The sequence below is a fragment of the Lissotriton helveticus genome, chromosome 7 (genome assembly GCF_964261635.1).
Source record: "Lissotriton helveticus chromosome 7, aLisHel1.1, whole genome shotgun sequence".
In the NCBI taxonomy this organism is placed as follows: Eukaryota; Metazoa; Chordata; class Amphibia; order Caudata; family Salamandridae; genus Lissotriton; species Lissotriton helveticus.
The window spans coordinates 1,419,947,417-1,419,973,815 of NC_136068.1; the positions used below are offsets into that span (position 1 = coordinate 1,419,947,417).

Sequence of the window (26,399 nt, forward strand, 5' to 3'; positions counted from 1 at the left end):
ATAAATCACGCACAGAAGCAGGGTCGTCTTCTATATAGCTGTAAAAATTGCATGCCGTTATCGCTGACCTTCTTAATTTTGAACAAATTAAAAGAAGCTTACAGCGAGTCTCACATTAAGTACAACGCAATCTAGAAATGTTAAAATCATCTATCCAAGGCATACTTTCAGAAAACATCACTGAACAGCAACCAATAGGACTCATTATATTAATGGAAAACAGTGCCTCCATCTACATGCGAATACATAAACGTGCATTTGTCTTAAGCGGTCTGCTGCTTCACAAGTGTGAAATAACAAAAACTCAATAGCGAACCAAACACCACAGCTTTGCGACTTAAGAAGACGACCCGTTGTTTAAAATCCAAATGTTTTTAATAAACAAACACCATCATGCTCCATTACATTCGAAAGGGTTGGGGTCCACGTCTTTCCCTGCCTTTGTGGGGACAACTCGTAGTCTGTGACAGGCTACATTGATAACATACCTTCAGGTATGGAACGAATATTCAGAGAACATAGTTGGTGAAGTGAGATCATGAGCCCCCACAGGTAAATTAAGAAGAACAAATGTAGGTGCAGTTGATCTTCTAGTACATCCTGGTCAGCAGCAGAGTACTAATGCCAAATTAAATACCCCGAGCAAGGAATCATGCTTCTTAATTATTGATAAAATATCCGAGAATGGTGGGGAACATGATGTTTGACGACAATAGCTACAAGTCGACCCTTGTTATTAACAGTGCATGTACAATAAAAATGAATCTTCGACTGGCACGAGTAGCATGTAGGTACAGTTTGGGTCATAAGCATATTACAAGCAAAAACCACCAAGTTGTCATTCCCTTGAAACCAAGGTCTTAATTCAAGCAACGGAGAAAAAACAGAAGAAAATATATAACTTTCCATCTCTTCATATTTTAATGTTAGTTTCTTCCAATGCAGCATTTTCTGGGGTAGGAAGATAAAAACATTTCACTATATTTAGCATGATTCTTTTGTTTAAAAAAAAAAATCAACTGTGACACTGTCCCAAAACCAAAGACTGACTATACAGCAACAGAATTTCAATCAGCATATCTATTGCACTTCATGAAGGAAAATGTCCTTTGCCTTGCAGGTTCCCGAAGAAAATGTAACTGGTTGATTATGTAATTTCATCTTGTATAACACAAGATGTATATCCATACATAAAATGCTTATAATCTGTTTCTTCTTTGCAACAATATTTGGAAGAGTTTGACATAAAATCTTTCCAGTAGACGGTTGAGAAGTCTCCAGGTTTAAGAGTCTACCAATGATATCTTGGGTGCTACCCACTCAAAGTCACCAAAATAAACTTCTGAGTTCCACATTTCATGAATATATCCACAAAAGAGCGGGATGAGGTCTCCTTTATGACTAGCACGAACACTGTGTGATCCATGTATTACAGGGATGTATTTTATACGTGACAACATACGGACATGATGGAAATGAACACCAATCTTATTGCACATGGTGTCGGGGTGAGTACTGAAAACACTGCAACGTTGATGAAAATTCTTTACATCTTGTTTTTCACTCAGCCCTTTTTCTAGACAGTTTTATGTAGCAGCAATGTCAATCGACATACATAGGAGAGCTGGGAGTTGTTGGCATTTGATCCAAGATTCTACATACATATGCAGCAACTTCCACCGGACGCTCTTCATACATCAAGATAAAGGTATGTTTCTGAAAAATTAAGAGAAGTAAGTAAAAACAATACACACCGATATATATATAGGTAGACACCTAAATAGACATATTACATTTTCAACTTAAACTCAAAAAGGAAACAATGGCATATAAGGACTATTTACCCTGTAAGCATCTGTTCACGGTATGTAGTACTGCAGATTCACATGATCTGCATACTCCTGCCATCTAGTGTTAAGTTCAGATGATTACAGCTTGTTTTCCTTCAAAGGCGTTTTCAAGTCACGAGGACTAGATGGCTCCTCCTCTGGTTGTGGATGAACATGGTCACCGACACCACTGTTAGATTATTTTACTTTTAACAGTTCTGAGTAGGAATTGAGTAGTGAGCAGAAAAGAATAGTGTCCATACATATAGAGAGAATAGTACCACGTGAAAGATGTCTGTAACTAACGTTGGCTTACGGGAAGGAGGGTGGGCACATGTGAATCTACAGCACTACATGCAACGAACAAATGCTTACAGGATAAGTAACAATCAGTTTGAAGCATGTGTGGCTGAAGATACACATGCTCTGCATTGACTGTAAAACAGTAGTTTCTTAAGCGGTGGCTAGCCAGTGGATGGTACAGAGGTCTGAAACTGAGTCCTGAGGACAGTTTGACCAACTCTAGCTTGCTGCCTAGCAAGAATATCCACGCAATAATGGTTTGTGAAAGTGTGTTGAGTGGACCATGCAACAGCTTTACAAATATCTGCTACGGGCATATTCCCTAGAAGCACAAGTTACTTACCTTCGGTAACGATGTATCTGTAAGAAACAGTAGTTAGTGTTAGATTTCATACCTTTGAATAACCCCAGGCGTCAGACTGGATCCGGAAAGTTTTGCGTAGCAGTAACCCTGCGGGTCAGTAGGCATCGTCTGCGCATCCACGTCCATCGTCGTTGGCGCCGGGATGACGTCGGAGTACTTAGACGCCGCCCTCGCGCGCTGACGTCAGTTCTTATACACAGCTTTTCGGCGCCAGAAACGCAGAGCCATGATAAAAAGCGCTCCCAAAGGGACCGCTTAACCATAGATATCGGTTTGCAGAACGGGGAGGTGGGGTGGGGCGGTAAGGAATCTAACACTAACTACGGTTTCTTACAGATATATCGTGACTGAAGGTAAGTAACTTGTGCATCTGAAAGAAACAGGTTAGTGTTAGATTCCTTACCTTAGAATAGATACCCCAGCAATGCCAACCCCAGTGGTGGGTCTGTGAACCAATGATCACAATGATCACACCAGAAAGTCCTGGAGAACTCAACGGCCGAAAAAGCCATCTCGCCGGACTTGGCTGTCCAGGCAGTAGTGTCTAGCGAACGTGTGCAGCGAGACCCACGTAGCTGCCTCACAGATGTCCTGCAAGGGGACTCCCCAACCCAGGGCAGTAGTCGCCGCTGGTGTCCGAGTTGAATGGGCACGCAGGCCCACAGGAGTCTCCTTTTTAGCCAGTGAATAACAAGCCTTTATGCACAAAACGACCCATCGAGAAATGGTTCGTTTGTGCACCGCCCGTCCCTTCTTAGCACCCACGTAACCAGCAAAGGGCTGGTCGTCCACCCGGAACTGGCGTGTGCGGTCCAGATAGAATGAGAGTGCACGTTTTGGGTCCAGAAGGTGGAGCCTCTCTTCTTCGTTCGAGGGATGCGGAGGCGGAAAGAAGGTGGGTAAGGTGATGGACTGCCCGATGTGGAAGGCTGTGACTACTTTGGACAGGAAAGAGGGACGAGTTCTCAAGACAACTTTGTCCGGATGAACAGAGAGGAAAGGAGGTTGAAAAGATAGAGCCTGGAGCTCACTCACTCTCCTGGCAGAGGTGATGGCAACCAGGAATGCAGTCCTAAGAGTTAGAAGACGAAGAGTGCAATTGTGACGTGGCTCGAAAGGAGCGCACATCAAATAAGTCAGAACAAGGTTCAAGTCCAACAGAGGCATCACAAAAGGAACAGGAGGAAACATTTGAGTGATGCCCTTCAAGAATCTATTTACAACAGGGGACTTGAAAAGAGAAGGCTGATCAGGAAGCCTTAAGAAGGCTGAACGAGAGAGGTAGCCTTTGGCAGGGCCCAGAGCAGAGCCCTGCTGGGCAAGAGAAAGAAGAAAGAGGAGAACCTCTGAAAGGGGGGCAGAAAGGGGATCCACAGCCTTTGCCGTGCACCATGCCACAAATTTGTTCCACCTGCAGGCGTATACCGATTTTGTGGAGGGTCGCCTGGCTGCCAGAATGACATCACAGACTTCAGGAGGCAAGTCAAATGGCCTCAACTGTCGCCGCTCAATCTCCACGCATGGAGGTGGAGACTGGACAGGTTCGGTGGAGGACCGACCCCTGCTGCTGCGACAGAAGGTCCTACTGAAGAGGCAGACGAATCGGGGGATCGACTGACATGCTGAGTAGCTCGGGATACCAGTATCTTCGTGCCCAGTCCGGAGCCACAAGGATGACTTGGGCCTGGTCGCGCCTGATCTTCTTCAGCACTCTGGGCAGATGTGGTATAGGCGGAAAGGCGTACAACAGACCACAGCTCCACTTGCGACGAAAAGCGTCTCCGAGCGAGTGCCGCCTTGGAAATTTCAACGCGCAGAACTGATGACATTGCGCAGAACTGATGACATTGCGCGTTCTCTTCTGTGGCGAATAGATCTAACCAAGGCTATCACCACTGCTGAAAGAGACCTTGCGCCACGTCCGAGTTCAGGCGCCATTTGTGATCCATCATGCACAGACGGCTGAGTTAGTCCGCCTTGGCGTTCAGGGAACCTGGCAGGTGTTGAACCACCAGGGTCACGCCCTGGTGTTCCAGCCATTGCCAGAGACGCAGAGCCTCCTGACAAAGGGTCCACGACCCCACCCCGCCCTGTTTGTTGCAGTACCACATGGCGGTGTTGTTGTCCGCGAACACCTGCACTACACATCCCCGGACAGAGGGAAGGAAGGCTGTCAGTGCAAGCCGGATCGTCCGCAGTTCTAGAAGGTTGATGTGAGCCGGGTCTCCACCGGAGACCAGAGGCCTCTGATCTCTGCCTCTCGCATGTGGCCCCCCCAACCCAGGAGGGACGCATCCGTCACAACTACATGCTCCGGTTGGGGTAGGGAGAGGGATCTGCCGTTGACCCAATTGCGGTCCATGAGCCACCACTGAAACTGTCTCGCAGTGCCCTCCGAGATCAGGACGTGGTCGGACAGGTTGCCCTGATGCTAGGCCCACTGAAACCTCAGGTCCCACTGCAGAGCTCGCATCCCCCACCTAGCGTGATGCACCAGTAGGATACAGGAGGCCATCAGCCCTCGAAGCCGCAGCGTCAACCTGACCGAGACTCGGGATAAAGGCTGAAAGATCGGAATCAGAGCCTGAATATCCCAAACCCGCTGTTCGGGAGGATAAACCCGAAACTGCGCCGAATCCAGAACCGCTCCGATGAAGAGGAGCTTCTGAGAGGGACACAGGTGTGACTTCGGCACATTGATGGAGAACCCCAGCAGGTGCAGGAGGTCAGCTGTAGTCTGGAGGTGGCTGACGACTGTCAGGGGCGAGCTCGCCTTCAACAACTACTTGTAGAGATAGGGGCAGACTGACACCCCTAATCTGCGCAGACGAGCTGCGACCACCGCCATCACTTTCTTGAACACCCGAGGGGCGCAGGAAAGGCCGAAGGGGAGCACGGTAAACTGAAAGTGCTCGTGGTCTACCGTGAACCGCAGGTAACTCCGGTGGGCCGGAAGGACGGGGATGTGAAAATATGCATCCTGCAAGTTCAATGCTACCATCCAGTCTCCGGGGTCCAGGGCAGCTAAGACGTGAGCCAAAGTCAGCATCTTGAACTTCTCCTTCCGGAGGAAGCCGTTGACGTTCTGCAGGTCCAAGATAGGACGCAGGCCCACCTTTACCCTTCTTGGGAACTAGAAAGTAGTGGGAGTAACAACCACACCCTACTTCTGGCCCAGGAACGCGCTCGATGGCCCCCTTGGCCAAGAGGGCCGTCACTTCCTCTTGCAGAAGTCGCAAGTGATCCCCCAACACGCGGTGGTACTGCGGTGGCATGGCTGGAGGGGTCGCCTCAAAGGGAAGGGAGTAGCCCCTTCGGACGATTTGCAGCACCCACCTGTCCGATGTGATGGTGTGCCAGTGGAGGAGGTGATGGCTAACCCTGCCCCCCACTGGCCTCAAATGGGCCTGAAAGCTCGGACTAGGATGGCTTTGAGGCGGATGCTGCGGGGTGGATGTGGACTGGCCTTGCCGCTGTCCCCTGGCACCGCCATGGCGGTTACCAAGTCCGCCGCCGCGCTGGATGTTAGTCCGCGGCCCGTGGCTGGCAGGATGTGAGGGGGCACCCCTTCCTTGGCTATGAAAGGAGCAAAAAGGCAGAAGTTTGCTGGTGCTGGCCCGACAGGCCCAAGGACTTGGCCCTAGCCCTGGAGTCCTTGAAACGCTCAAGCGCACTGTCTGCATGTTCATTAGTGTGTTCTGGACGTCAGCCGAGAAGTTGGCGGACCCAGCCAGGCGTGGTGGCGAACCGCCACCGTCGTGGAAATCGCCCTGCCTAGCGAGTCCGTTGTATCCAGCCCACATCGAATAGAGTGTTGTGCTGCATCTCGCCCTTCCGCAAGGGCTTGAGAGAGTTTTGCCCGGGCCTCCTCCGGGCAGTCTGGCAGCACGTCCGCAACCGTGTCCCACAGAGAGTGGGTGTAACGGGCCAAAAGGGAAGCGGTGTTGACCGACCGCAACCCCAAACTAAGTGAGGAGAACAGCTTCTTACCGAACTGGTCATACCTTTTGGATTCCCGATCAGGAGGGGAAGTCGGGACTGCGGTCTGGGAGTTCGAGGCCTGGATAACCAGGCTCTCAGGGGTGGGGTGGGTGGACAGGAAGCTAGGGTCGCCCGGGGCCAGGCGGTGGCGTCTGGCCACGTTCCGATCTACAGGGGGGCCTGTAGCGGGCTTGTACCAGGTGCCCAACAGAACGTCAGTAAGGGCCTCATTAAACGGCAGTAGAGGCTCCGAAGAGCATGCCTGGGGTTTGAGGACCTCGGTGAGGAGGTTAGTCCTCACGGCTGCGACTGGGAGCTCAAGAGCCAAGGCCTTGGCCGCCCTCGTCAACACCACGCTGTAAGCAGCCCCCTCCTCCGTAGCCACGGTAGGAGGGGAGACAAATCCAGTGTCGGGCGAAGTGTCCAGACCACTGGCCTCCCCTAGCTCAACCGCCCAGTCCGAATACGACTGGCACTCCAGTGCCAGAGGGTCCTCAGACCCCTCCCAATCCTCCTTGCCCCCCATCTCCTGATAGTCAGGTCCAAAGGATGGGGCCGGATCATAGAAGAATTGCTCTTCTCTCAGTGTCGAATGAGGCGTCGAGCGACGCCGGTCCAAAGCCGGATTTGGACCGAGGGGGGACCGGGGACGACGAGGGGGGGTGGCGCTGGCGAAGGGGTCGTAAGGTCGACCAGCGGCGACCCGGATCCGTACCCGGATCCAGTGGGGCCCTGCAGCGTCGGGACCGGAGTCGTCGACGGCACCAGGGCCGAAGCACCCGACGGCGCCGGAGCCACCGCCGGCCCGCTATGGCACCCAGGCGGACCCATGGAGCCCGGAGGCACCTCTGTAGGGCCCGTCGGAGGGGAGCGATTCCTCATAGACACGAGGAAGGTGCTGATCTCCTCCGGTGTCGCGTTCAGCCCAGGGACCAGCGGGTATGGAGCTGGGCGCGGAGCCGCCCGAACCCCCGGCTGCATCGAGCGAGCGTCGGAAGAGCGGTGTCGTCCCTTCGACTTCTTGTGCCTCTTACCTGTGGACTTGGAGCCTGACAAGTGGTGTCGACTCGCAGAGCTGTGATGACTGTGGCCCCGCGACCGGTCCCTCGACCTCCTCCTGGACCGGGACCGTGAACGGCGCAGGGACGACTGCCGGAGCTCGAGGCGCTTACGGGACCGCTCCTGCCTAGCCTTCCGACGTCAAGGCCCGGCAGTCGGGCATGACTTGTCATCGTGGTCGGCTCCAAGGCAATAGAGGCACCGACGATGGGGGTCAGTAACAGACATCAGGCGGTTACAGTCGGCACAGGGTTTGAACCCGGGCATCTCTATCGGCAGCAAGAGTCATATCGACTCGGAAAAAGAATCCAAAAGAGATCGAAAAAGTTAGTCAAAAATTGACTAAGTACCGCTTTTTCCAGATCTGCGCTTGCTGGCGCGGAAAACAGAAGAACTGACGTCAGGGCGCGAGGGCGGCATCTAAGTATTCCGACGACGTCATCCTGGCGCCAGCGACGGACGTGGAGCTGCAGACGACGCCTACCGACGCGCAGGGGTACTGCTACGCAAAACTTTACGGATCCAGTCTGACGCCTGGGGATATTCTAAGATAAGGAATCGAACACTAACTTCAGATAGGCCATAATAGCACCCTGTTTGCGGGTGGAGTGTGGCTTGGGGTGGGAAGTAAGAGTACTTTTAGCTTTCGCCTAACAGATTTGGATGCATTTGACAACCCACCTGGCAATCCCTGCCTTAGAAACGGCCATGACCTTAATGAGGCTGTGAAAATGCTACAAACAGTTTTGCGAAAGGATTTGGTTCTATCAATGTAGTACATAAAAGCATGCTTGAGATCAAATGTGTGGAGTGCCCTTTCAGAGTCTAAACATGGATGGAAGAATGGGAGTTGGATGGTTTTGTTAAGATTTATTAAAATATCAAACAAAAGACCCCTTGCGTAAGGGAAAGGGTACAGGAAGGGATGAGAGAAGGAGCTAGTTCAAGAGGTCCAGAAGCCGTGCTCCTTGCACGAATTATGAAATTGAACAATAGGGCTAATGTTTCTGAGAGGAAACAAAGAAGGGGAGAGGCACAATCTCTCTGGACGTGGAGAGTGCCTGGGCCAGAGTACTGGAACGGGACAGTCAGTGGGACAGTTTATATTGCCCTCACACACCCCCTAGAGAATGTCATGCTTCATCATTGGGCAGTGCTTCTCGTTGGGCCGGCCAGGATATAGAGCGGATCAAAAGCACCAGCTTATTTTTCCTTTCTATGCATGGTGGAGCCATGCAAGCTTTCACTGGCTCTTTGGATTAATTCATCCCCTTGAGCATCAGGATGTATTGGACAGAGTGCCCTGTCTTTGAAAGTCTTTCTACTAGGAAATCCTCCTCTGCTCACGTGGGGATACCCCTGTACCTTACGGCAGACAGCCGGTCACTGAATGATGCGGAGGTATGTCGGGGTGTCATCAGGCAGGGAGTCCCTGGCTGGGACATGTTCTTGGTCAGTCTATATCGTAATACTACCAAAGATCCCCTGAGGCACCTGGGTAGACTGGGGCAAAGTCCTCAGCCAGTTAAGAGGGGCTATGTCTGCCAGTATCGGAGTATGACTCCAGGTACCCTGTATTGAAGGCATAGGCGGTAAGGTAGGTTAAATTGGAGGTGGTGGGCAAGTTGGAGGCGGAAAAGGAGCAGATGCTTTGACTTAGGGCCTCTTCGTAGGCAAGAGGGGCACACAAGTGTCCAATGACAGTGCCCTTCTCAAGGTGAGCCTGTGTTTCTATGTCAGGGTGTCCTAGGAGGCAGAGACCTTGCCTTGTCGAGGGTGGATGATGAACCTCCTCTGGCTTTTGTTGAGCTCATGCTACAGCCTCTCGAGATTGGGGCATTCTTCGATACACCAATGCGCTTTCAGCCTCGATGAGGACGCATACTTCAAAGGTTCCGGTGTCGGAAGGTGTCCTCAGATTTGAGGGTGGCTGAGGGGCAAGGCCCTTGGAAGGGGATTTTCTCAGCACTGGAGCCTTGCTATGTTGTCAACCAGCGTAGGATGGCAGTGTTACACCAGAAGATTGCAGCGACTTCAGCTCAGGGCTCCACGCCGGACCTACAAATGGGCGATGCTTGGCTTCGATATATGCCATTTGCTAGGTTTAAGGGCTTGAGCATCAACAGTATGCACATTGGGGTTTTTAAGTGTGGACTGGAGGTGACTGAGTTGGATGAAGCATCCTCGGGAGCCTACTCTTCCTCCATGAGTTCTTACTCATCTCACATTAGAGTTGATGAACTGAGGACTTGATGGTGTGCTGGGAGATTGAGCGACTCACTCAATGCTTCCTCCTCTTTCTTTCGACAGAGGGGGATCGCATTCACAAAAGATGTCTGGGTCTCTACAAAGGATTTGAACATCCTGCTGTATGCCCACCATTGGTCTCAGATTCTCTTGCTTCGAAATACTGAACAACTATTGCAGCAGCTCCCGTCATGCTCCAGTGAGAGGTAAAGATTGCAGACAGCATGGAGGTTGGCCCAGAGTTATTTCGAGTGGCACTACAGGCATCTCTTGAACGGCATCTGTTTCATTACCTCAGGTGTTCATGCAGTGTCCTAGAGGCCCGGGGCCCAAGAGGCCCAGTCGCATGACAAGGATGAACTTAAGAAATGGAACCTGCACAGTTTACAAAAAAATCAGTTGAAGAGACTTCTCACAAGGGATGGAAGATAACTGACTGTGAGGCCACGATGGGAACCAACAAATTTGTTAAGACCGTGAGCACCCTGACTCACATCCAAACCAGATGGCAGAGAAAAACAATCTAACAATGGAGTCAGTGCCCATGAGCATTAACAAGAAGATTAGTCACTGAGACCTTGTGACCTCAAAAGACTTCTTTAAAGTAAAACAAGATGTAATCTTCCAAGCCAAACGCTAGATGGCAAGAGTATGCAAAGAATGTGTATCCATAGCCACAAGTGCTACAAACATTATTTCACCTAAACTTTTCAGTTAGTCTTCTGAACTTAATTGTATTTATTTTTAGCCGAGATATCAACTTTCAAGTAATTTTTAGTAATTATACTGGTACAAGGAAGAAGTCATTTAGATAAAAAGAAAAAGGTCAGGGCCCAACATTCCAAAACAGAGTGCCTGACATCACACACATTTAATGCACCATAGTTGCAAATAACCAATGAGTTCAAACAAGCATTGGCAAAGCCAGTGGGATTCAATTTTAAACGGGTAAGTCATTGACTCTGCCAAAGCTTGTTGGCACGGACATGGAAAAATGAAAAGCACATTTTCAGACAGTCTGGCAGTAAATATAGCTGCCAGGCTCCCAAAGAATGAAAACCTAAAAATGTATGGGGAGGGGCACAAGGAGTAGCCATTGATCAGGCGAGGGTTGGGGAAAAGGATTAGTTACTTACCTGTAATCCTAGTTCTCTTCCAGGGGTATCCCCATCAAAGTCATAAGCATTAGAATATTCCCGCCCATGCGCGGGCCCCGGAAACACTATATTATATGTGCCTCACATATATATAACCATATATATATATATATATATATATATATAAAACCATATATATCAAATCCAGACCTTTACCATCAAGATAAAAGAAAAGGCGCTGACTCCGTGAGCTTCACAAAAGGGAAATTTATTTACCCTGTGCAGATGGCTTGACGCGTTTCGGCGGGCAAAATATATATATATATATATATATATAAGCAATTGCAGCCTAATAAACAGTAGAGCTGAGTTATGCTGTAAAGAATTTCCACCATACATGAATAACATGCATTAGAAACATGAGAAATAACAATAAAGTTTGTTTTGGAACTGTTTTAATGCTCAGAAAACAATAGAAATTCTTATAAAACACTGAAAGCATAGGAAGCTCCCATGCTGCATTGCAAACACACAGTCTAAAAAGACTGAAAAGCTAACCTGTAGCTGCATGCAATAAACTGACACCGTGCCTTTCTGGCACTCCTGACCCCCAGCTTCCCATCATGCCTCAGGGGTGACAGTTAGGTCAGTTGTTCTTTGCGGAGACTGAGAAAACCATGAAACTAAGAGGTTAACAATATCTCCAACTTAAAATAGTCCTTTGCCCGGGGAGGCGGGAGGGTTGCTTATGACTTTGATGAGGATAGCCCTGGAAGAGAACTAGGATTACAGGTAAGTAACTAATCCTTCTCTTCCAGGGGATCCTCATCAATAGTCATAAGCATTAGAATAGAATAGCGAGCCTCACCTCATCTCCCTGCGAGCAAAGGAAAATATAGTAAATATAATCAGTAAGATTAGTTAAAAAAAACACCAAGCTAGGATAGAGTAAAAAACCACTATCCAAACAGATTCCTCAAGGAGGCCTGGCCTACTGGAGCATCAGCCCTGGAATCAGACTCTAGGCAGTAGTGCCTCGTAAAAGTATGAACTGATTTCCAGGTTGCGGCCTTGCAAATTTCTGACATAGGGACATCATGCAAGAATGCAACAGTGGCCGCTTTCCCCCTGGTGGAGTGAGCCTTGGGAGATAAAGGTAAGGGCCTTTTCGCCAGCTGATAAGCTAAGGTAATGCAAGAAACAATACATCTTGAAATGGATCTCTTAGCGGCTGGGAAGCCAGTTCTCATGGCGCCATAATTAACAAACAATTGATCTGTCTTCCTTATCTCTTTTGTCTCTGTAAGTAGAACTTGAGTACTCTTAAGATCCAAGGAATGAAGCGACCGCTCAGCTGGGGTCGCCAGATCAGGGAAGAAAGATGGCAGGGAAATGGACTGATTGATGTGAAAATCAGACACCACCTTAGGGAGAAAAGAAGGATGCGCCCTCAAGACAACTCTGTTATGGTGGAAAACAGTGTAAGGCTCATTGGAACATAGCGCTTGTATCTCGCTTACTCTGTGCGCTGATGTAATCGCTACTAGAAAAGCGGCCTTCCAAGATAAGTGCTGCAAGGAAGCTCTGCGGATGGGCTCAAAGGGAGGGCCCATCAACTTAGATAACACCAGGTTCAACTCCCACGGAGGTGAAGGGTTTCTCACAGGGGGATACACTTTCTTTAACCCCTGTAAGAAGTCCTTGACCACCTGCATTTGAAAAAAGGAGGGCTGACTAGGTGACTTCCTGTAAGCTGTAATGGCAGACAAATGCACTCTGATCGAAGCATACTTAAGACCAGATCTTGCTAGGTACAGAAGGTAAGGGAGAATATCATCCTCCTGTCCCTTTGTGGGATCAAAGTGATGCTCTCTACACCAAAGAAAAAACCTCTTCCATTTAAACGCATATGACGTTCTTGTGGATGGTCTTTTCGCTTCCTTTAAAATATGCATACAATCAGGAGGCAGATTTAAATGTCCGTATTGTAGGACTTCAGGATCTGGACGCAAAGGCGTGGCATTTTGTGTTTTCGTCGTCCGCGAAGAGATCTATTTCCGGACGACCCCAACGATGGAAAAGGTCTGCCACCACCTCGTCGTGCAGCACCCAGTCTGGCTGATCTTCGAAGTGCCTGCTGAGAGCGTCTGCCTTGACGTTTAGCTCTCCTGGAAGATGCACTGCCACCACCGAGAGGTTCCGGGCGAGCAGCCAGTGCCAGATGGTCTGAGACTCCTGGGAGAGCGGACGTGACCGAGTTCCACCTTGCTTGTTCAGGTAGAACATGGTCGTCGTGTTGTCTGTCTGGGCCAGGACTGAATCGGACTCGATCGCAGGCAGGAAAGCTTTCAGAGCTAGATGGTCTGCCTGGAGTTCCAGCATGTTGATGTGGTAGGTCTGTTCTTTTGCCGACCACCGTCCTTGAATCTGGAGGCATCCCATGGGCGCGCCCCAGCCTTGCAGAGATGAGTCTGTCACCACCGATTGCACTGGTAGCGGTTGGTGAAAAGGGACTCCCACCATCAGATTCCGCTGCTGGGTCCACCATGAGAGCGAGGATCTGGCCGCCTGAGAGAGAGAGAGAGAGATTTGATCCTCCCAGCGACCTGTTGACTGATCCCACTGGTCCTCCAGAGTCTTCTGCAGAGGACGCATCCTCAGCCTGGCGTTGGGAATTAGGAAGATGCAGGACGCCATTGATCCTAGCAGGGTTGCCACCTGCCTGACTGTCGGATTCTGCGCTTGGAGCAGAAGCCTGCATCCGTGCTTCATGGAAGACAGTCTCTCCTCCGAAGGATACGCTCTTCCCACACCTGTGTCCAGAACGGAGCCGAGATAGTGGATGGTCTGGGTGGGCTGCTGCACCGACTTGTCCCTGTTGACATGCAGCCCGAGGTCGTGCAACTGCTGCAGGCAGAACTGGAGGTCGTGACTCACTTGCAGTGGGGAAGGACCTTTTAGCAGCCAGTCGTCCAAGTATGGATATACGAAAACCCCTTTTCTGTGAAGCTGCCACCACTGCCATGCATTTGGTGAAGACTCGCGGAGCGGACTTCAGACCTAAGGGCAGAACCTTGTACTGGTAATGTTTGTGACCGACCACAAACCGCAGGTACTTCCGAAGTCGTTTTGCGATGGAGATGTGGAAGTACGCATCTTGGAGGTCCACCGAACACATCCAATCCCCTACTTGCAGATGTGGACATATTTGGTGAAGGGCCAACATGCAACACTTTTCCTTCACTATGACTCTGTTTAGTAGTCGAAGGTCCAGAATTGGTCGAAACTTGCCCTCCTGATCTTTTTTGGGGACAAGAAAGTATCTGGAATAAACTCCTTTTCCTCTTTGGGAGGGCGGAACATCCTCTATCGCCTGCTTTTGGAGAAGAGCTCTCACCTCTTTCCGAAGCAGCTGTAATTGATGGGGACGAGACTTTTTTGGTGGAATGTCCTTCGGAAACATAGCGCATATCCATTGCTCAGTATATTCAGCACCCAGCGATCTTTTGTGATGCTGGCCCACTCTGCTAGATGTTGAGAAGGACTTCCTCCCACTGGAGTGGGCAACGGAGGCGGAGGAAGCCACTGCTCAGGACTTCCCTCCTCTCGTCGTGGTAGAGGACTGCTGTTGGTGACCACCTCTACCTCTGTTGGACTTTCCTCCACGAAACTGGGTCTTCCCCTGGTTCTTATTTTGGGACCACTGAGGGGTTTGAACCCTCTGTTGTGGCCCTTTGCCACGGTTGGATTTGTAGCGGTGCTTAAATTCTTTTTTCTTCTCCAGCCCAACTGCCTTGACCGTGTCCAACTCGGTCTTCATCCTAGTCATCTCTTCATCAGCGTGGGAGCCTAAGAGAGAAGAGCCGGAGAACAGGAGGTTCATGATCCTTTGCTGAGCGTCTGGCTTAAGTCCTGTTAGCCGTAACCAGGAGGATCTTCTGGCGCATACTCCATGCGCGTAAGTGCGCTGATAACACCGCACCATCTGCCGCTGTGCTTATTGCTTGGTTAGCCACCAGAGATCCCTCTGTGACTATCTCTGCGAAATCTTTCTGATCTTCTTTTGGGAGCTTGGCTTGGAAACGCTCCAAAGAGTCCCAGAGAGACCTGTCATACCTGCCAAGCAACGCAGCCGCGCTGGAGACCTTAAGAGAAGCTGCAGCAGAAGTGCAGACCTTGCGACCCCACAAGTCCTGGGACCTGCTGTCTTTGGTGGAACAGAAGAAGTGGCCGGAACAGCATGTGTCTTTTTCGCTGCTGCCACAATGACAGAGTCTGCAAGAGTCTTGACGAAGACTGGATCTGAGGTAGCCGGCTTGTATTTTTTTCAGAGATGAGCCGGAACCGCCTTAATGGTTGTCGGTGTTAAAAACGTGTCCATGACTGGGTCAAGGATCCCAGGAACCAGTGGTAGCAGAGGTCGAGATTCTGACTTCTTATGGAGAGTTTTGAAAATCACTGTTGTCGTGACTTGCGGGGCAGACATCTCAATATTAAGCTTTAGTGCACCTCTGCAAAACCTCATGGTAGGTGGCAATATCATCTATGGGAGAGACCCTGGTAGACGGGCTGTCCGATAGTGTGGGAGAGTAATCCCTCTTGGAGGATCGGGTGGAGGAAGACGAGGACGTAGATGGTGTTCTCCTACGCCGTCGATGCATAGAAGTCCTCACTTCTCTCGATCTCCCAGTGTGGTCCTCGTGTCTCGGAGAGCGAGACCTGTGGCCCCTTGCCTCCGGAGACCTCTCCTGCGTTTGTCTAGAAGGGCTCGCTCTGTCTGCTTCATCCACTAGTCTCTGCAAAGGAGACTTATGCACAGAGCTGGCATAGTCCTGCATTCGCCTTGTTGCTCCAGAGTCCTTCCAGTGACTTGCAGGGAGGTTCCACCTTGGAGACAACTGAGTCGCAGCAGGGGCTCCCTCAGATCGTGAAGGAGACTTGCGAATGTGGGAAGCAGGTTCCGGAGTGGGCGACTTTGAAGAAGCCCTCCTGGAAGATTGAGGAGACGAATGTCCTGAAGCCGACTCTGTCACCAGGACCACTGAGCCTCCAGATCTCACTGAGGCCTGTCTCGACGTCGAACGTCCTCTCGACGTCGAACGCACCCTCAACTTCGACCAGTGCCGATGAGACGCAGGTAAGTGCTCTCTCGACGTCGAACGGCGATGAAAAGCCGACGACGGAGGATGTCTCTCACTCAACGCCGAATGTCTTCTAGATGGCAGAGATGGATTCAGTCTCGACGTCGAAGGTCTTCGAGACGACGGCGGTGGGGTTTGTCTCTCCCTCAACGCCGAACGTATCGACGGAGACTTCAACCTCGACGCCGATCGTGGTCCAGTTGACGACGGCGGAGGTGTTCTCGTTCTTGACCGCTGGCGGAATTGCGATGAAAGAAGAGAACTTGCCCTCGACGTCGAACGCTTTTTCAGCGTCGACTGATGGCCTTGATACCTCGATGCCGAACGTCGTCGAGATGACGACGGCGAAGGGTCTCTGCTCCTCGACGCCGATCGTCGCCGGGTTGACTACGGCGGAGGGTCTCTGCTCCTCGATGCCGATCGTCGCCGGGTTGACGACGGCGGAGGAGTCTTGTCTCTCGACGCCGATCGTCGCCGGGTTGACGACGGCGGAGGAGTCTCGTCTCTCGACGCCGGGTTGACGACGGTGGAGGATGAATCTTCCACGTCGACGACATACCTTTTCTCGACGGCGAGCCCGCTGTCGAGGGTCTCTTCTTCGATAAATGACCCATTTGAAGATCTTTTTTCAGCGCCGAGCCCGACGCTGAAGGACGTGAGGACTTACTTCTAGAAGATGTTCTAGCCCTCTTGGAGCCCTTCTTAACTGGAGATCTTCCTCTTGACAGGCCATAGATACGAATTTGCTCTCTGTCTTTTAAAGTTCTGCTGGTCAGGAGCTGACAGTGAGAGCAGGCCATTGGGTCATGGTCTTCAGGAAGACAAAGGATACAGACCTCATGAGAGTCTGTTTTGGCCTTCTTATGACCACAAGGACAAGAGTCAAAAAGAGAAGGTGTTACAAATGCCTTAATCTGTCAAAAAAAGACAATCTCTTACTTCTACAGCTATAAAACATCGAAGTAAAGAGAAAAAGTTGTTAAAAGTGAAAAGATATTTCTGAAGAAATCAGAAAAGAGTGGAGCTGTGTTGCCAGGATCCTTCCAGAAGGAGCCGGAAAGAACAACTGTAAATAAAATAAAAAGCCTAGCAGGATTGGGAGTGCCAGTGAAAGCAGCATACAACCTTGAGGGATAGTGGGAGGATGGAATCAGCACATAGGAGACAGAGCAAAGAAATATATATTTACCCTCATGAAATGTTCACAGTAAAATATGAATAATTATACAATTTCCTCCCAACTATGCACTGGAATGATACAACTCTTGAAATCAACAAAATGGGAGACAGGGCTGCCCCCTAAATACTGTATTTAGGGAGCATTTTAGAGGTCCTGAGGTCAGTAGCCAGTGGGCTACTGACGTTAAGGTGACTACACCCTTGGTGTGCTCAACCTACATCGTGGAGTTGGCACAATCCCCAACACTGGTTGGAGGGTGCCTGCCATCTGCAAAATGTCAGGCACTGAAAAGTGGGCTTCAACTCGCCTCCCACACCTGAGGGATGGGGTTGGCAGAGGTGGTCACACCTTCTGGGCTGGTCTAATTTTTTTGGCCAGTCTTCCCATCGAAAAGGAGGGGAGACAGGAGGGGGGCCTGCTCCTGAAAGCAGGAGAGGCTGGGGGTCGCGTTACAAAGGCGGCAAGGCCTTTGAAGCTCTTCTGCCACAAATGGCTCTTCCTGACCTGGAGGTGTGAACACCTCCACCCAGGAAAGGCTTTGTTTGTGCCCAGGGAGCGAAGGCTCTCCCCTCCCCTCAACCCCCCCCCGTACAGGGGTCCAGAAACTTGTCTCGTGGTGGCAGGCTGGAGTTAACCAGTCAGGGAACCTCTGAGTGCATGGTATAATAAACCCAACACTGATATCCGTGTGGGTTTATTATGCTGAGAAGTTTGATATCAAACTTCCCAGAATTAAGTAAAGCCATTATAGTGCTGTGGAGTTTGTAATAACCAACTCCCAGACCATATACTCTTTATGGCTTTACTAAAAATTGATACTAGTAAATTGATACTTGTATAGCGCACTACACTTACAATGTTTAAGAATTAACTTAGACACTGTATGGGTACAGAGCTCATGCAACTGTACCCTCACCAGGGGTTAAGTGAACCCAGCTAGAGGGGTGCCTTACCTATATAATAGGCAGTGGGTTGCAGGCATGGCATGGTATCATGTCGACTCTTCACTTCTCTCTGCACCAAAAATCGCAGCCTGCAATGGCAGTGTGTGTGTGTTAAGGAAAAGAACCTCGAAGGGTGGCACAATATGTGCTGCAGCCCTTAGAGGCTTTCCCTGGTCATAGTGGCCTTGGTACCCATGGTACCTTTTACAAGGGACTTACATGTGGCCAAAGTGGGGCCAATTGGGGGTACAAAGGTAGAGTTTTGGGAAAGAACACAGGCCCTGGGAACCTGATTGGCAGGTACCCAGGGCAAATCAAGTCCAAGTGCATCAGAAATCCGTAAAAAAGTGTGTGCGCGGGAGGGGGGGGGGGGGGGGGGGGTTACTGCAACAGAAACCCAGTTTACTACAAAAACCAAGCGAGGATGCCAGGGCTAGCCGACTGAAACAAGGTCCCTTCAACTTAGGGGAACCCATGGTCTCTGGTGTGCGCAGAGGGAGTAGCCCCGTTTCTGCCTCTTCAGACCCCTCTTTCTGCTCCGGTTATGCCTCTCTCTATCATTTAGCTGCTTCCCTAGACAGCGGATCAGTCAGGATATTTCATTTGAGTAAACATAGCAGTGTTCCCCAGTATGTAGAGGACCCAGCGTTCACCTGGCGGGCCCCGCTGCTTAACGTTTCTGCACATTCCGACCCAAACAATGATCACTGCCTCATAGCAGCACAATCAACAACAGATACTCCTAACCCAAATTGAGTACACATCACTGTGCATGCATCGTACCTATCACTAGGGGTGGGCGTAAAATTCTGCTTCACTGGCGGAGTTCGTGGAGTTTTGCCCACTCTGGCACTATGCAAGTTAGGCTGGCAAGCGTGAGCGAGAATTTATGCCCCCTCAGCAAGATTTTCTCATCAGGGGTAGTCAGGGAAGCTTGGGAGTGTTGTCGCTCTAGTTGAAAATCTATTAGAGCGGCAGAAACTAAGCAATGCCATCTGGCGCACTGCGTGGTGCCGTTTGTGCTGATTTTACAACAGGACCAAGTTCCATTGCAAAAAATCAGCACAACATGCCAAATTCTGCCGCTCGCGGAAATCCACTGAGTTTTTAGGTAACTTCACTGAATTTTGCAGAGAAAAACTCCGCAAGCTCACCCCACCTCTAACTATTACAATACCGTGATATTTAAGGTTTTTCCGTTAGGTCTGACATGCTTCTGGATTTCCATTTTATATCTGAATCAATTGAAAGCAACAGACATTAGTCCCCAAAAACATCTCCAACATTCCAGATAATGGTAATGTTTCTTGTAATCACACAATACTATTGTAATGGAATAAGGTGAAATGAATGTGATCTTAATCCAGAAGTATTAAGGTAAAAGACTTACCAGAAGCTCTTTATACTTTGGCCTTTTGGATTCGTCCTTCGTAAGGCTACAATAAGAACACAAATATATTGTTATAGCAAATAGTTCCCTGAAGTGATCTTGACGAGATAACACTAGTTCAGCATATTGCCACATTACGTTCATACCAGAGACAATTCTAGACATAAGCACTGCATGGTTTATAATCTTGTTCCACTAAGCGTGGCACATGATCTGCTGCTACGATAAAATGATGCACCTGCAGTCAGGAAAAGTAGGCAGAGAGGGTGGTTGCTTCGGTAGCCATATGACTGGTTAAAGGGTGGTGTGGCATTAGGGTGGGAGCAGCAAATAGTTCTTTTTTGGAGGTAAGGCGGTCTAGAAGGCAAAGGAAGATCAGATCGTGAGAGCTCAGCAATTTCCCATAAGACTTATATGAGTCCTATGAGGGTTAGAGTGGTAGAAAGGAGAGACACCGATGGCCTCAGTGATGAAAAGAAAGTGAAGGAACTGGAGGAAGAAAGACAAAGTATCAGACTTGTGGTGTGAGGCTTTATAGTAATTATTGGTATTAAAGGAACTGAACATCATCATAAGCTCAACTCTAATACAACATAAGTAGCCTGGATGGAAGCTACTGGACCTGGAGAAAAGGCCCGGTGGTGAAGCAGCAGAATAAGGTATGTGTTTCCAGATGATAGGAACACATACTTTCCCTTTAGGGCAGGGTCCATAGCTGATGGAGAAAATGCGGAAACGTTGCTTAGGTTTGAAGACTGCAGAGAGTCAACACAGGGAACAGGCCCATCACTGGAAGGGCGATTCCACCAAAACAGTTTAAGCAAATTAAGGATCCCAACCAACATACTTCTTTAAAGTCTACTAGGGAAGGAACAACAGACATCCTACATCTTCTAAGATACTGCACCAGATGATGACAATATAGGGTCAAGTTAGGAATGACAGACATACGGCCAGTCGTTTCAAAACCTAAGATGAGATAAACACCAATCTGAGTGTCACTCACAATCAACGTGCAAGTTACTTACCTTCAGTAACGAAGCAGCTGGTAGAGACGATTCTAGCCGCAGATTCCTTAATGTAGAATTATCCCCAGACGTGAGACTGAATTTTTTTTCCTTTTCCCAGCATCTCTGCGCTCCGGGGGGCGGTACCGCGTGACTCCGCCCTGACGTCGTCCGCGGGCGTGACGTCAGCGAGATCACATAAGCCCTACCCCGGCGCGCTGACATCAGTTTTCTTAGGAGAACTTTTCCGCGCCACAACGCAGAGCCATCACAAACAAAAACTGTGAGAATATGGGAACGGTGTGCGAAACAGCAGACATACAAAAAGAAAGAAGCGAATGGAGGGGCACCGAAAGTCATAGAAGGGAAGAGCAGTCACAGCCACTGCAAAGCAACCCCGCAAACAATACAACATTCTCCCTGGAGACAGGAAAAGCATTTGAAAAACTGTGGAGCAGACGAAGAAGCCTGCAACCACAGTCCATTAACAGTGAAAGACAGAAAAGCAACGACAATTCACCCCAAGACAACACCACCAGGGAGAGTCGAGTCCCCTGAAAGGAGCCAAGGCCGAGGCCCAGCCAAGAGACCCCAACTCAGAGGACTGTACAGGAGTCAGAAACTCCAAACAAGGAAAAAGGGGAAGGCCCCAAACTGGAAGCACCAGAGTGTATGGACGCAGGAGCACCCATGAACCTACCAGGCATGTACTAGAAAGGAGGAATGGATGCAAACCCACCAACAAGCATCCCGCTAGGGAGGAGTGAAAGAAGGCACTCGCAGAAGACAAGGCACCCAGAGGCAGGCGAGTGTGGAAGAGCAAGGGTAGAATCGTCTCTACCAGATACATCGTTACCGAAGGTAAGTAACTTGTACATCTGATAAAGACTATTAGCCGCAGATTCCTTAACGTAGAATAGATACCCTAGCCATACCCTCGGGGAGGAGGGTCTGCAAGAGGACCCCATCACCCTGGACATAACAGAGGGTTCCATTGGGGAAGAGTCCGACGGGCAGGGCGAGGAGCCTTGTCCCCCCAGGCAAGGGGAACCCCTACCATCAGAACACTACCAATCCCAATGGGGTGCTGAAAGAAGAAAGGAATAGGAAGCCCGTTCACACTTCACAGATGAAACAGGGGGCAAGGCAAGAGGAGGCAGAAGCACCCCACGCCTACATCAGGCAACAAAAACCTCCATCCAGGGCCAAGGCAAGGAAGAGGAAGAAGGAAGAAGATCCACTCAGACACCAAGGAGACGAGGCAGAAAGAAGGCAAATCCCCCCTCACCAGGCACACATCCCGCGAAGATGGCAGCTGACCCTAACACAGGCAGAGTCAATAGACCAGAACAGCACCTACAAAAATAAAGTAGGCGGAAGCAGAAAGAGCAGCCCGGGGACACCCAGGAAGACCGGGCAGGGTGCGCCTGAATTAATTTATTTATTTATTATAACACTTATAAAGCGCACTAATACCAACCGGTGTCCTGGCGCTGAAGTGGTAACTCCCTGAGATTAAGATTCCCCGGCTAGAGGGTAAAGAGCCATGTTTTGAGATGTTTTCTATAAGCTAACAGATTGGCGATTGATTTAAGGGTCGGAGGGACGGAGTTCCAAGCCTTTGCTGCTCCTCGGACAAAGCTCCTGCCCCCCCAGCGTGCCTTCCTGATCCGAGCTGTTTTGATCAGTCCCATACTGGCAGACCTCAGATGTCTCTCTGGTCTATACCACTGTAAATGATCCTGAAGAGACACTGGACCCAAGCCATGCAGTGCCTTGAAGACAATGCAGAGGGCTTTAAACATGATCCTCTTCCGCATCGGGAGCCAATGCAATTTCTCCAGTTCCTTGGTAGCTGAAGCAAATTTGGGCAAACCTCCAAAGAGGCGGGCTGCCGCGTTTTGTAGAACCTGAAGTTTATTCAACACTCCCTGTTGGGCCTCGAGGAAGAGACTATTACAATAGTCGAGGCGCGAGAGAACAAGTGCCGTCACCACTGTTTTTTTGCTTCCCTCAGGTAGGAAGGGAAGCACTTTCCTAATGGTTTTCAGGAGCCAATATATGGACGAGGTCAACGCCATAACTTGGGGTTTGAAAGAAAGTTGTCCATCTATAATGACTCCCAAATTTTTTACCTTTTGAGCTGGAGCGGGCGGATCTCCCATGTCAGTTGGCCACCATCTGGGACTCCAGAGATTTAAGTTGGATCCAAAGACAATCACCTCCGTCTTGGAGGAGTTGAGTTTTAAGCAACTTTTTGCCATCCAAGAACTGACTGCAGGCATGCATTCCTGAAACCTGGCAGCCACCACCAGCTCTTTCTCCGGAAGCACCGAGGCCACGATCTGGGCGTCGTCTGCGTGAGAGGTCAACTCAAACCCGAAGGCTCGGATCACCGGAGCAAGAGAGGATACATAGATATTAAATAAAGTGGGGCTAAGGGAGGATCCCTGAGGGACCCCCCCCGGGGAGTTCGAAAGGTCTTGATTCGACGTCCCCCATAGCCATCACTTGTACCCGGTCTTTCAGAAAGGCCTTCAAAATGTTAAGTGCTTGCCCCTGGATCCCGCAGCCCTCCAACCGGTCCACCAACAAAGCATGGTGAACCGTATCGAAGGCCGCTGTCAGATCCAAAAGGATCAGCACTGCTTGGCCCCCATCATCAAGCACCTTCCGGACCTCCTCTGTAGATTTGATCAGGGCGGTCTCAGTGCTGTGTCCTTCTCTAAACCCATGTTGAGCCGGGTCTAAACCCTTTGCGGAACGCAGAAAGGAGCAGAGCTGGGAGTTCATGATTTTCTCAACAAGTTTTGCAGGTAGGGGTAGTCTGGCAATTGGTCTATAGCTGTTGGGGTCCATAATGTCCAACAAGGGTTTTTTGAGTAGTGGACGGATGGATGCCCGCTTCCACACTGTGGGAAAGTCGCCCTTTTCAAACATTAAATTAAAAATACCAGTTAGAGAGTCTGCAATAGTGACGGCTGCCAGCTTTGCATTTGACGTAGGGCAGGGATCTTGCGGAGAGCCGGACTTGGTTTCCATCAATAGTTTTAAAACCTCATCAGAGTTTACTGGCTTGAAGGCAGCAAATTTTTCCTCCAAGGTCCCGGCCGGGGGGGGCCTTTGCGACTCCTCCGCACTGCTCAAGGTCACCTGCTGTTCAAGAGTGGAGAAAATTACTTGAACTTTATTAAAAAAGAAGTCAGCCAGTGATTCACAGAATTCGATATTGGGGGGCACAGCCACCAATTATGGGGAGGTTAAACTGACCACCGTATCGAAAAGTTCCTTTGCTGAGTTCTTAGCCTTCTCAATTCTATCTGTATAAAAGTCACTCTTGGCCTTCCTGATATGCTCTTTATATGACCTAAGGCTAATTTTTAATCTCTCTTTATCCAGTTTGTGATAATTCAATCGCCAGATCCTTTCTAGCTTTTTGCATATTGTTTTCTTTTCTCTAAGCTCAGCTGAGTACCATGGGGCCGAAGGTACCGGCCTGGTAGGCCGACACTTCTTAGGTGGGACTAACCAGTGACAGGCCTTATCAAGCCATTCAGTGTATTCGATGGAGGCTTTACTCACATCGGTTTGCATGACTGGCCTGGATGCTATCAACAAGTCCTCCAGGGCTGTCCCATCAGTGTTTTTCCAGGCCCTACACATCCTGGATGGTTGCCCCTCTCTCAAATTCTTCCTAACCAGTGGACTGAGGATGGTAAATAACACAGCCCCATAATCTGACCAGGACACAGGTTCAGCCTTAGAAAAAATCAGATTGGGATTATTCGAGAAAATCCCATCTAATGTATGGCCGGCCAGATGCGTTGCCCCGATGACTCGCTGGGTCAAACCCATTGTGGTCATCATCTCCACTAGGGCAATAGTGTCCACATTGGTGTTTCTTTCTAGATGGAAATTGAAGTCGCCCAAAACCGTTAAGAAGTTGGTGCACAGGGCTTCCTCCAAGATACTACCGACTGCTTCCAAGAAAATAGACTTCGTCCCCGGGGTCTGTACAAGAGACACCCCTTAAAGGAGTGATGGTTAGAAAGCTCCAACTTGAACCCCAGGGCCTCACATGCCCCTGAGGTCACTGGGAAGGAGGTTCCTTGAAGGGACGCTTGGTAGATGATAGCCAGACCCCCTCCCTTTTTACCCGGTCTGTCCAGGACAAAGTTACAATAATTCGGTGGAGTAGCCTTTACCAAATCAGGGCCGGACGCTGCATCCGTCCACGTCTCGGTGATAAAGCCTATTTGAATATTTCTGTCCAAAATAAGCTCAGCACACTCAAAGCTGTGCTTTACCAATGATCTGGCGTTAATAAGGAGACAGTTGGTAATTTGATCCCCTCGACTTTCTTTGGACATAAGAGAATTGGTGAAAGCCCTAGTTCTGCCCCCGATAATCGGTGAAAGAATAACTTTACAAACAGGGCAGCATTGCGTGGCTTCCTGACGCTCACTTTCTGGGGCCATCGTGATACAGCTGTAATTCTCACCTACCCCCCCCCGCAGCCTCAGAAGCTGCGCTCGATTGTAAGTGACCCTTCTCATAGGATCTGGGGAGGTCCAGCCAGGGGTAGTGGCGCTGAGCGCGGGCTCGGCGCGGACGGGCGCAGACGGGCTTGCCTTTGGCGCGCCCGCCCGCTGCGCGGACGAGTCCCCATGGTCTTTTTATAGGGGGGGAGGAGGGTGGGAGGCTGCGACAACTAGTCAGCAGACCTTCCCCTCCCTCCAAGATGGCGGGTCCCTGTGCCTCCTTCCGTGACAGCACCTACTCGGCTGCACGCGGGTCAGGAGATAGTGCACAAGCAGTGAGAATACCCGGCGCCACCGTGTTAGAAGTTAAAGTGGTAAGTGCAATTTTCAGATTAAAAACGATAGTGCAAACAGGTTCGTTTTTTAAAAGATGATCATAAATTTGTACACTCCACCTTGGTCCGACCAAATCCTTGCCACTAAATTACAGTTAAAATCGTGCAATTCAGTCACATTTAAATTCGATAACATTTAAAATCATGCCACCAAAAATCACAGTCAGCGTTTAAACTCAACTTCCGACCTTAATTCCCCCGGCTTTCCGCCTCAGGGGTGTACCAGATGAGCCCGCCGATTCCTGTTTGTTTTATGCTACTGGGAGGGCGGGAGGCTGCGACAACTAGTCCGCAGACCTTCCCCTCCCTCCAAGATGGCGGGTCCCTGTGCCTCCTTCCGTGACAGCACCTACTCGGCTGCACGCGGGTCAGGAGATAGTGCACAAGCAGTGAGAATACCTGGCGCCACCGTGTTAGAAGTTAAAGTGGTAAGTGCAATTTTCATATTAAAAACGATAGTGCAAACAAATTCGTTTTTTAAAAGATGATCATAAATTTGTACACTCCACCTTGGTCCGACCAAATCCTTGCCACTAAATTACAGTTAAAATCGTGCAATTCAGTCACATTTAAAATCGATAACATTTAAAATCATGCCACCAAAAATCACAGTCTGCGTTTAAACTCAACTTCCGACCTTAATTCCCCCGGCTTTCCGCCTCAGGGGTGTACCTGAAAGAGGGAGAAACAGAAATCCATCACAGCCCCTCAAGACAGAGGGCCAGAAGACTTAGAAGGCCCCCGGACACACCTCAGGAAGGGGTCCGCACACAAGACACAAAAAGGAGTGGAACTGGAGCCATGTTGCCAGGCCACAGACGGCAGGGTAGACCAGACTAACAGCACAGCGGCCCCGGAGAAGGGAACCCCGGGGCGCCGCCAAAGGCATACGACCCCCTAGAAGGGAATTGCACCTGCAACATACTTAAACGCCAGGGAGAGCAGAGACCAAAGGCGACCACAACTCCCAAGCACAGAACA

At 49.9% G+C, this 26,399-nt stretch overlaps 1 protein-coding gene across 4 annotated transcripts in view; it reads right to left on the reverse strand.

Moving 5' to 3' along the window:
- Positions 1 to 356: 356 nt before the first annotated feature.
- The window catches only part of MAP2K4 (mitogen-activated protein kinase kinase 4), an 839,420-nt gene continuing 813,377 nt past the window's right edge, over positions 357 to 26,399 (reverse strand). For all 4 annotated transcript variants that reach the window (XM_078654731.1, XM_078654732.1, XM_078654730.1 and 1 more), the window contains 2 exons: positions 19,536 to 19,581; positions 357 to 1,716 (listed from right to left, as the gene is read on the reverse strand). In XM_078654731.1, coding sequence (XP_078510857.1) covers positions 1,603 to 1,716; positions 19,536 to 19,581 — 160 coding nt within the window. In that variant the 3' untranslated portion in view covers positions 357 to 1,602. The remainder of the gene's footprint in view (positions 1,717 to 19,535; positions 19,582 to 26,399) is intronic.